Source organism: Pan troglodytes, chromosome 6 (assembly GCF_028858775.2).
Source record: "Pan troglodytes isolate AG18354 chromosome 6, NHGRI_mPanTro3-v2.0_pri, whole genome shotgun sequence".
Taxonomy (NCBI): Eukaryota; Metazoa; Chordata; class Mammalia; order Primates; family Hominidae; genus Pan; species Pan troglodytes.
The window spans coordinates 42,179,496-42,191,506 of NC_072404.2; the positions used below are offsets into that span (position 1 = coordinate 42,179,496).

Below are 12,011 nucleotides of genomic sequence, written 5' to 3' on the forward strand. Positions count from 1 at the left end.
GGCACCTCTAATAGCAGAGGGAAGTGAATGTGCATGCAAATGACTCCACTTCTAATTTTATTTATTTACTAAATTGATAAATGATAGAAATTTTTGAAAAAATTGCTGTTTATTGATAAATAATAGATGTATATATTTCAGGAGTACATTTGATAACTTAATACATTCATATAATTCGTAAAGATCAAATCAGTGTAACGAGGATATCCATCACCTTAAATACTTGTCTTTATGCTAGAAACATTTGAATTCTTCTCTTGTAGCTATTTTGAAGTATACAATAGATTATTGTAAACTATAGTCACCCTACTGATCTATCAAACACTGGGTCTTTTTTCTTCTGCCAAACTGTATATTTGTACTCATTAATCAACCTCTCTTCATCCCCCAGTTATATTTATCTGTGTGTATATTGTGTGTGAGCATTTACATATAAAACAAAATTTCTTACCATAGTAAACTGATACTCCAGGAAATGCCATATTTATCTTGTGGTGATTTATACCTTCTGGCACACTTCCACGTACTGTTAATTGAGAAACACAGGACTAAAATATATGATAATTGAGTTTATTCTGAACTGTATTCATTTTCATTGGAAAGACTTTTAATTCTAAGGTTTAACTTTTTGAAAATACAACCTCTGCAGAAACTATAGTTCATCATAAAGGGGCAGTAAACAGAAATGAGAGTGGGGAAGCGGTTATGGGGTAGGTAGAAATCGGCAATTTCCAGTTGAGCCAGAATGAGAATTGGAAACAATAGCAAGATCCCCAGATGGAATAGGACTAGTTAGTCCCAATTTTCTAAAGACTTAAGCTTAGATAAGAAGCATTCTTTTTCATTGTTCTTGGCTACTGGATATACCCAGAATCACATTTCCAGGGTTTCAGAGATATTTATTTTAGATACTTCATTGTATTCTTAATGGACTCTAGTTTGGAATATGGCCTGAAGTAGTAATAAGTGATAGGTGAAGTCCTCAAATTATGGCCGTGGCTCAAATTCTGTCCTTTGCTTGTTTTTGCAAATAAAGTTTTATTGGAGCACAGCCACACCCATTTACTTACATATTCTCTGTGGTTGCTTTCATTCTGTAATGCAGAGCAGAATAGTTGTGACAGAGGCCATATGGCCCACAAAGCTCAAAATATTTAGTGCCTGGCCCTTTATAGGAAAATATATGCTAATCTTTGATATAGATAAGCCTATTTTTTTATAATACAACCTTAGAATCCTCTTAATGGGAGTGATATAGGCCCCATTTGCCCTACTTTAAATTTACTTCATACTATTTCAGTGAGTGCTGTGGGGTTTTTTGTTTTGTTTTGTTTTGTTTTGCTGTTTTTTGTTTTTGAGACAGGGTCTCACTTTGTCACCCAGGATGGAGTGCAGTGAGTGGCATGATCTCAGCTTACTGCAGCCTCGACCTCCCAGATTCAAGAGATCCTCCTGCCTCAGCCCACCAAGTAGCTGGGACTATAGGCATGCCACTACAAGTGGTTAATTTTAGTATTTTTTATAGAGATGGGGTTCCTCCATGTTGCCTGGGCTGGTCTCGAACTCCTGAGCTCAAGAGATCCACCCGCCTTGGCCACCCAGAGTACTAGGGTTACAGGTGTGAGCCACTGCACCCAGCTGAATACTATTTTAAGACACTGTAAAGTCAAGGTGTCCTTTTGATAAAATGAATAATCCCTAATTTTCCTTCTGAAGGAAAAAAAGGCAAAATTCCTTTATTTTCACGTTAGGCTTCCTAAAAGCAGGGTAAAATAAATTGACTATAGATATATGTAAGTTGTTGGAAGTTACCATGGCCAGCACACCTTGTGATGAAGGTAGATTTATTAATATACAGTCAATTTCTAATTATTTAAATTCTGGTTGTTCAGTTTGAGAGTTTTCTAAGCCCTACTGCCCTCTCCTCATTCTACCTTTTCAAAAAAAATTTTTTTTTTTTAAATAACTAAATTCTATGAGTAGGTTTTAGGGCATGTACTTAAATAGAATAGTAAACTTTTTAAATTTTTGAAGTATTTTTATAGTCTACTTTGTGAATGAATATTCCTGATAGAATCAAAGCATTTTGAAGCTGTAGTTTAGAACTTTTTCCATAGAAATCGTAATAATTTTTTATTTTGAATAGCCTCCAAAAATGTGTGTGTTTTCTGTAGGAGGAACAGGAATTAAGCCTTTCCTGGAACGCTTTGGAGAGCGTTGTCAAGAACATAGCAAAGAAAGTCCAGCTCGTAGCACACCCCACAGAACCCCCATTATTACTCCAAATACAAAGGCCATCCAAGAAAGATTATTCAAGCAAGACACATCTTCATCTACTACCCATTTAGCACAACAGCTCAAGCAGGTATGGTGTACTGCATTTAACATTATTCATCACATGGTCTCTGCATAGAACCTAGAAATCAAAATGGGTTCTGATGCCAGTCTTTTTGACTGAGATAAGTAGCATCTTGATTTTCTGTATCACTAATTTCAGACAAGTTTGGGCACATTCAGGGTGGTATGGCCGTAGACAGTATCACTCATCTCAAATTAGAAATATTGTCCTGAATTCCATGTGTATTATGAACTTTTTAAACTGCAAACTGTTTAAACTTTTTAAACAGTTTAAAACTGAAAACAAGGAAAATTTTAGTAGTGTTTGGATGTTAAACATGCTACCGGCTCTTGTGTAAAATACAGCTTTTGATGGGTTTAGGAACGTCAAAAAGAACTAGCATGTCTTCGTGGCCGATTTGACAAGGGCAATATATGGAGTGCAGAAAAAGGCGGAAACTCAAAAAGCAAACAACTAGAAACCAAACAGGTAATGTAAACAAGAAATATAAAAACGAACTTGGTCCCCAAATAGTTGGGATCTAATTTGTAGTTCTGTATTGGCAAATAATTCTTTACACATTTTTCTTTTCCAATTAACTCTGTCACTTTTCGTTTATAAATCCCTTAAATGTGTGTACCAACTCTTGCTTTTCTTGTGATATTTTTCTATTTCAGTGGAACTCTTCACCATATTCATTGATGACCTTAAAATCAAATTTTACAAAAATTATTTTCATCATTCATTTGATTTCAGAGTCTACTTAATATTCCACTTAGATGGTGGTTCTAAAATATTTCGAGAGTCTACCTTTCCCCAGACACCATGTCTTTAGACTATCTGGGATCCTTTCAGTCACCACATACCTCCCAGATTGCTCTTTATTCCAGTCAAAGTTCATTAATCAGCCTTCAACAAAATCTCTACAATGTAAGCTGTGTTCTGTTTAATTTACATGTCTACAAAGTACTGTGTTAGGATATGTTTTTAAGCTAATAGAATTATATTTACAGTGGGGACTAATAGAAAGTAAAATAACAGTAAATTTAACCAGTATTCTTTGAGAAAGATCTACTTGATTGATTTGTTTTTTATCAGTTCACTTGCTTAACAAATCACATTTCCCAGAGTTCTGATCTCAACCTTTTTTTCTCAGTTGCTCTGGAACATCTCTTCCCTGTCCACATACCTAGATTCCGATAATCACTGAAATGCTGATGATGCTCAGCTCCGTTGTGCTGATATCTCTCCTGAGCTCTAGGTGTGGTTGGCTAGCAAAGCCTGCTGTGCTTTGCTGTAGTATCTTCCCCTTGTAGTCTCTGTCTTCTCTTGTTGGTTTGCTCTATACCTTGTCATCTAAAACAATCTGGAAGTTCTTCCTTGACTTCTTCCTCTTGTTTACTGTGTCTTCCCTTCTGCTTGCCCCTAGCACACATATGCATAAACACACACGTGCAGTGATAAGTTTTCTAAATCTGTCACCCACCTGCCTCGTCTTCCATATTTTCCTCTGCTATTACCGAAGTTACTGCCGTAGCTTTGTACTGAACATCCTGCTTCTAGTCTCGCTACCCTCCAATCCACCTTATCAGTTGCTGCCAGAGAAATATATATATATATATATATTTTGACATGGAGTTTCACTCTTATTGCCCAGGCTGGAGTGCAATGGCACGATCTTGGCTTACTGCAACCTCCACCTCCCGGCTTCAAGCGATTCTCCTGCCTCAGCCTCCTAAGTAGCTGAGATTACAGGCATGCGCCACCACACTTGCCTAATTTTGTATTTTTAGTAGAGATGGAGTTTCTCCATGTTGGTCAGGCTGGTCTCGAACTCGTGACCTCAGGTGATCCGCCCGCCTCAGCCTCTCAAAGTGAAGTGCAGGGATTACAGGTGTGAGCCACCACACCCGGCCGAGAAATATTTTTAAAAGACGCATATTCATGTATTCACTTGCTTAAAATCTTGAAGTGCTCCTCATAGTCATCATCAGAAAAAATGCGTAAACTGCTTGGCTTGACATATAGAATGATTCCTCACCTGGCTCCTCCCCACTGCTCCTCCACAGGTATGCTTCAGTCCTGCCATGCAGGCTATTTGCAGTTTCTCAAATATACCCATGTTTTTATATCTCTCTGCCTTTGCCTTCTGTTCTCTGCCAGGAATATTTCCCTGGTGAGCTCCTACTTCATTAAGAATAGGTCAAACTTTAATCCCCTCTAGGAATTCTTCCTTTTCTCAAAGTGTCCCACTTTTTTTCACCCATGTCATCCTGTGTATACCTCAACTAGAATATTTATCTTCCTGTGAATGTTGTAAGTTTGCATTCCACCACTGCCTATGGGAGTCTTCTCCACCTCTGTGTTCTTAGTGCCTGGCTCAGACTAGGGGCTCAACAGGGCTCAACAAACTTGTATTTGAAGGAAGGAAGAAATGCGTTTGCTGATCCTTCCCATCAGCATATAACAAGCTATTATCTGCCATCTGAAAAAAAAAAACAACTCTCGCAACCCATTCCCCTCCTTTTCTTTGCCTCCATGTCATGCAGACTCTTCTACAAGTTATTCCTACTTGCTGCTTTCAGGTTTCCCCCTTCTCTTTAGAATTCTATCTGCTTAAGCTTTGCCACCACTCCTTCCACGACTCAGTATGCTTATCACGTTTGTCAGTGATCTTCACCTACTAATCAATTTTCAGTTGATTAGTAGCATTTGACATTGTCGATCACTCTACTGTTGGGAGCGCCTTCTTTACTTGGTTGCCAGTGTATCATATTCTCATGGCTTTCTGCCGGTGTCTCTAGAAAGTATAGAGCAGGGTTCTTAAACTATTTTGTACTAAATAATTCCCAATAAACCTGTGAAATTCCTCCCAGAAAGTTGCACATATGCATGTAAACAAAATTCTGAACACAGTAACAGTGCAGAGCACTCATCTGTGGTCTCCACAGACTAAGCAGCCAAAGAGCTAGGAGGAAAATGTAGTTGAAGGCAGTGTCTTTAAAGTCAAGGGGCTCGGCGTGGTGGCTCCCGCCTGTAATCCCAGCACTTTAGGAGACTGAGGCAGGTGGATCACTTGAAGTCAGGAGTTTGAGACCAACCTGGCCAACATGGTGAAACCCTATCTGTACTAAAAATACAAAAAAAATTAGCCAGGCCTGGTGGCGGGTGCCTGTAATCTCAGCTACTCAGGAGGCTGAGGCGGGAGAATCTCTTGAACCTGGGAGTCGGAGGTTGCAGTGAGCCGAGATCGCACCACTGCACTCCAGTCTGGGCAACGGAGTGAGACTCCGTCTCAAAAAAAAAAAAACGAAATAAAGTCAAGGGAAGAAAGAAAACTTTCGAGAAGGAAGGCATGGTTGGTATTGTTACGTTTCAAATGTGGGTTGAGCCAAATCTACTGGGTTTTGAAGCAAGAAGTTTGCTGTAACGTGGCAAGAGCAGTGTTAGTGAAGAGGTGAAGGTGGCATGCAGGTGGTGCTGTTTCGAGGAGGGAACGGGCATGAGGAGCAGAGCCAGTGAGTGCAGGCATTTCTTAAAAGTTTGGTCCTAATGGAGGTGATAAAGGAGGTAGTGGCTGGAAGAGATGAAGAAAAGTATGATTTGTATGTGTTTTGTCCTTTCTGAGACCTAAGTCAATTTGTGTGATGGGATAAGGGGTGATAATTGATGGGATGAGGTGAGAATGGATGAACTCAGCACAGTGAAGGGAACAGAACTGATGAGGACAATCTCCTGTGTGACGAAAAGGAAGGAGGAAAGTAGCATGTAGGGGTGATGGTAGTCTTAGAGTTAGGATAGCAAAAACTGATGGACTTTCTGCTGAAAGCTCCTGTTTTATTCATCCTTAGGAAAGGGAAGGTGACAGGGGAAATACTGTCTGGAGGAAAGAAGAGAGAGCTGACTCAGACACAGGAAGAATAGGGGGTAGTATTGAGGCTTAGATGAGATATGAGACCATAGATTTTATAGTGGAAGCATTTGATCGTTTACTTTGCTTTTTGTGTTTTTAAAAGATTTTTATGTATTTTTTAATCCACTCATCTGCATGCTAATTACATTGTTTTTACACAACCAAAGCTGCTTCTAACTTGAGAGACAATAAAGTCTGGAACTAGACCTGGAACAAGAGTACCTGGGTTTGTATACTGGCTCTGCCAGTCACTAACTGTGTGCAAGATACTTAACTTTTTTGTGTCTCAGTTCTCTCATCTGTAAAATGGAGATACTAGTACCTAACATAGAGGGTTATTGAGAAGATTAGGTGAGGCAATAGATATAAGGTGCTTAGAAAGGTGGCTGGCACATGTTGAGCTCTGTATAAGTATTAGCTGCCTTTATTTTACTCTTATTTGATTATTTCTACTATGACTTCATTCATAAAGTCTTCTTTTATTTCTTTGCTGAAATAATCTGTACAACAATATAAAGTCTTTAAACATACAAAATAGTGAATGTTCCTCTTAAATAACCTTGCTAATGAATAAAAAGACTCAGACGAGGGAATGTTTTCTTCTCTTCTTTCCTTACCTTCTGATCTGTTTTGTCCTTGTTTTCTCTTGCTCTTGCCCTCCGGGTAACTGATAATTAAATGGAATCCTGATGTGTAGGAGCTGTCACCAGATGTTATAGGTGTGGGTTGAAATAAGTGACATAGGGGTGGGTGTTTTTCCCTTTGTGTGGCTTTCACTTTGTTTTTTTATTGTTATTTTATTTTATTTTATTCTACCAAATACCCAGACTTCAAGGAGAGGCTTTCACTTTGATTGGCTTATCTAAAACTGAGCCCTGATATGAATTTTCATTCTTTCTTGCTACCTCCTCTCCAAAAAAATTTTTACATACTGAGAATTACCAAGAATGTGAACTAGCACTGAGGGTTTGTTGTGTTCTGAACAAGGCTGGGCCTATTCACATACACTGTCTCTTTGGTTCTAAGGAAACTTATACAGAATAATATTTAATAATAATCTTGTTTCATTTAATAACATAGAAAGATAAAATATATAGTTTTGAGAAATAAAATTTACTTTTCATTTGCTTTTTGCAGGAAACTCACTGTCAGAGCACTCCCCTCAAAAAACACCAAGGTGTTTCAAAAACTCAGTCACTTCCAGTAACAGAAAAGGTGACCAAAAACCAGATACCAGCCAAAAATTCTAGTACAGAACCTAAAGGTCAGTGTTTCCAGATTGTTCATGGTTAGTATGTAGAAACTCAAATGATTTTTGTGTGTTGATTTTGTATTCTGTAACTTTGCTGGATTTGTTTGTTTTAACGTTTTTTGGGGGGAATCTTTAGGGTTTTCTTTCTTTTTTCACTTTTCTTTGAGATGGATTCTTGCCCTGTTGCCCATGCTGGAGTGCAATGGTGTGATCTCTTGGCTCACTGCAACCCTCACCTCCCGGGTTCAAATGATTCTCCTGCCTCAGCCTCCCGAGTAGCTGGGATTACAGGCGCCTGCCACCATGCCCAGCTAATTTTTGTATTTTTAGTAGAGATGGGGTTTCACCATGTTGGCCAGGCTGTTCTCAAACTCCTGACCTCGTGATCTGCTTGCCTTGGCCTCCCAAAGTACTGGGATTACAGGGGTCAGCCACTGCGCCCAGCCCAGGGTTTTCTACATGTGAGATCCTGTGATCTGTGAATAGAGATAATTTTACTCCTTCTTTTCTAATTCAGGTGCCTTTTATTTTCTTGCATAATTGCTCTGGCTAGGACTTTCAATGCTGTGTTGAATAGAAGTCGTTAAAACAGGCATCTTTGTCTTGTTCCTCATCTTAAAGGAAAAGCTTTTAATCCTTCACTGTTGAGTGTAATGTTAGCTGAGGGCTTTTCATAATATGGCCTTTGTTACGTTGTGTACCTTCCTTCTATTCCTAGTTTTTGAGTAATTTTATTGGCACTTTGTTTTTAAAGTAAAAAACAAATTGCAGAGTAGTGGTATGTGTGGTATGATCACAAAACAAAACAAAATGATATGTAAATATGCACACCTTGGGGGAAACTGGAAAAACAAACAATAACCTGGTAATATTGCTGTCCCATTTCTCTCTCGGTGGGGGAAAAGTTAATGCATTTATGCCTAGTGTTCCATTATTGGAACGCTAAGCTTATGGGAGTTACTTATGTCCTCCTGCTCAAGGTTGTCGCCAAGGTCTGATTTTTCACAAAAAAAATTTGCAACCTCCGGCATAAATGGGTTAAGAGAGGACAGGTGTTCAGGGAGGGGTGTTTCTATACATTTCTGGGTTTGGATATTTTAAAAGGAATACATAGTTTTATAATCAGAAAAAAAAACACAAGATTCCATAATTAGAAAATTATAGGTTCTTATATATATTAATATGGTCTTTCTTAAACATTTTTAGGTTTCACTGAATGCGAAATGACGAAATCTAGCCCTTTGAAAATAACATTGTTTTTAGAAGAGGACAAATCCTTACAAGTAACATCAGACCCAAAGGTTGAGCAGAAAATTGGTTGGTTTTTATTCTTTATTTATTATTAACTTTGCACATACTATAGGAAATAATATATTGATAGAAGCACATATTCAAATTGAGAGTATCTCTGCTTTTTAAGTTAAATCAGAATACACTGTAGCTTCTACCAAGATGTGGTACTGTTAACAGTTACTGCTAGCTCACAGGCACCTGTAAAAGTGTGGTTAAGACCCTCACTGACTTTGACAGGGGTAGGAAAGTTGCTGCCCTCCCACGCTCTGTACTGGTATAGGGGTGTTTCAGGGAAAAACTCTCTGGGACTGTGTTTTCCTCTGTTTTCATACCACCACAACAATCATCAACACAGAAGACTTTTGTGACCAGTTCAATTCAATTCAACTCTGACACTAGCTACATGGAAGTAGTGTCAGATCCCACAGGTTGGGGACTCAGTCCCCAAGACTGCCTCCTCTCCTTCAGATACCAGTTGCAAGTCCAGGCCTCTCAAACTTCCCTTTTTTTTTTTTTTTTTTTTTTGAGACAGTCTCACTCTGTCGCCCAGACTAGAGTACAGTGGCACAATCTTGGCTCACTGCAACCTCCACCTCCCAGGTTCAAGCCTTTCTTCTGCCTCAGCCTCCTGAGTAGCTGGGACTACAGGCGCTGCCCCAACACCTAGCTAATTTTTGTATTTTTAGTAGAGAGGGGGTTTCACCATATTGGCCAGGCTGGTCTGGAACTCCTGACCTCGTGATCCGCCTGCCTTGGCCTCCCAAAGTGCTGGGATTACAGGCGTGAGCCACCGCACCTGGCCCAGGCCTCTCAAACTTCTAACCGACCAGCTTCAAGCTGAAGTTTCTGTGACCCCCTCTTTAGCTTGGATTAATTGGCTCACAGAACTCTGGGAAATACTTATGTTTACCGCTTTATTATAAAGGATATGGGTGAGGTATACAGAAAGGGGCATGGAGCTTCCATTGCCTTCCCTGGGGCGCCACCCTCCAGGAACCTCCACGTGTTCAGTTATCCGGAAGCTACCTGAACCCAGTTGTCTTGGGTTTCAGTGGAAGCTTCATAAAGTCAGCATTCCCTCCCCCAGGTTATGAGGCTGGATCCTCTCTGGTGAGAGGTGAGGTGGGTGTGGGGGTCATCTTAAGAACCACAATGAGAAAGATAGGAGAAGATTAGAGTCCTGCCGTGGGGCAGGTGAAAGGAGGGCAGGAGAGTTCTGTTTCCTGTTAGGCCTAATGCACCCAACATTATAACGAAAGACAGTAACTAGGGATACAGCAGTTATAAGCTAGGAACTGTGGACGAAAACCAGTATATATCATAATACCACAAGGTGTTAGCAGCCCCTGAAGGTTATTATCGAACCCTGCCCTAAGTGACATTAATATTTTCCTATTATTGACTGCTGTGTGAAAGGGTAGCTCTCAACCATAGAAAAGTCATTTGAGAGAATATTTTTTGAAAGTCTGAAGTCTTTGGCTATTATTCTACATTTGAGTTCTTAATGCTCTTACTTAAACCCAAGGTATTGAATCAGTTTTGATAGACCCAATATTCATTTATTTTTCTTTTTCTTTTTTTTTTTTTGTCTCAGACAGAGTTTCGCTCTTGTCCCCCAGGCTAGAGCGCAATGGCACAATCTGGGCTCACTGCAACCTCTGCCTCCTGGGTTCAAGTGATTCTCCTGCCTCAGCCTCCTGAGTAGCTGGGATTACAGGCACCTATCACCACGCCTGGCTAATTTTTTTTGTATTTTTAGTAGAGACTGGGCTTTGCCATGTTGGCCAGACTTGGCTTGAACTCCTGACCTCAGTTGATCTGCCCGCCTTGGCCTCCCAAAGTGCTGGGATTACCAATATTCATTTCTTAGGAAGTGTCATTGAAGCTGAAGATTATCTTGGTTTCATTTATTAGTAGTATTTTCTTATTTTTCTTTTTAGGAGGTGCTTTTTTTTAAGGCATTTTTTCCTATTTAGTAAGAATATGAATATTAAATTTTCTTTGTTATGCCTTTAATTCTTAAATATCTGAGTCACAGTATCCACCTATTGAAATATTTTTCAGAAGTGATACGTGAAATTGAGATGAGTGTGGATGATGATGATATCAATAGTTCGAAAGTAATTAATGACCTCTTCAGTGATGTCCTAGAGGAAGGTGAACTAGATATGGAGAAGAGCCAAGAGGAGATGGATCAAGCATTAGCAGAAAGCAGCGAAGAACAGGAAGATGCACTGAATATCTCCTCAATGTCTTTACTTGCACCATTGGCACAAACAGTTGGTGTGGTAAGTCCAGAGGTAAGAAAAGGCTAACTAAACAGGCCCAGGACATAAGTAAACTAAGTAGTATTCATATCTCCCCTTTCTTTTGTTGACAGATGGGCATTTGGCTCTGTAGCCAAGGGAATTTTGCAGACCTGTTGTCTGTTCTCTTAAAAGAAACCTTAAAACTCTTGAGTGGTTTCCTTTTGACCTTAGATGAAATCCAAAGAGTAACATGGCTTAAAAGGCCAGGCATTTGGGCTCAGCTTTTGGCTCTGCCATTTGCTGACTGTTTATTGGTCAGGTTATTTAAGCTCTCTATGCCACCATTTCCTCTTCTGTTAAACGAGGTTATTAATAATACCTATATAGTGGAGTTGATGTGAACATTGTTGTATTAGTATATCGGTAGTTAGCTCCAAACACATGTAACTAACATTTAGTTACAGCTAACTGCTGTTATTAGCTTTCACCCTCAATTGAATAACTGCAGCTCTGGGGATTGATTCAACTAGAATTTTTTTTTTAAAGTATAAGTTTCAGCTGTCTTTGTAGTTTTATTTATTCTTTTATGTGTTAGGAACTTAGTTTGCTTTGTTTTTATGATGAATCAATCAGCTTACTGGATTTTTTTCTTAATATTAATGGAGAATTCATTGATTTTCACAGAATAAAATGAATTATCATTTAGGATCAATGTTAATATCTGATGCGTTTTCCCACAGAGTTTAGTGTCCACACCTAGACTGGAACTGAAAGACACCAGCAGAAGTGATGAAAGTCCAAAACCAGGAAAATTCCAAAGAACTCGTGTCCCTCGAGCTGAATCTGGTGATAGCCTCGGTTCTGAAGATCGTGATCTTCTTTACAGGTAAGAACATTTCTGGAAGGCATTCACTCACTAAGGGTCATGGTTTAGATTGACATAAGTCGTGTTATAATTTGTAATTA

At 39.3% G+C, this 12,011-nt stretch overlaps 1 protein-coding gene across 8 annotated transcripts in view; it reads left to right on the forward strand.

The window, feature by feature from the left end:
- The window catches only part of ANLN (anillin, actin binding protein), a 63,804-nt gene that overhangs the window by 18,537 nt on the left and 33,256 nt on the right, over positions 1-12,011 (forward strand). For 2 of the 8 annotated variants that reach the window (XM_001169875.7, XM_009452893.5), the window contains exons 6-11: positions 2,175-2,365; positions 2,720-2,827; positions 7,389-7,515; positions 8,710-8,820; positions 10,861-11,096; positions 11,786-11,931. In XM_001169875.7, coding sequence (XP_001169875.2) covers positions 2,175-2,365; positions 2,720-2,827; positions 7,389-7,515; positions 8,710-8,820; positions 10,861-11,096; positions 11,786-11,931 — 919 coding nt within the window. The remainder of the gene's footprint in view (positions 1-2,174; positions 2,366-2,719; positions 2,828-7,388; positions 7,516-8,709; positions 8,821-10,860; positions 11,097-11,785; positions 11,932-12,011) is intronic. The other 6 variants (XM_009452894.5, XM_024357789.3, XM_009452895.4 and 3 more) reach the window with 4 other exon arrangements.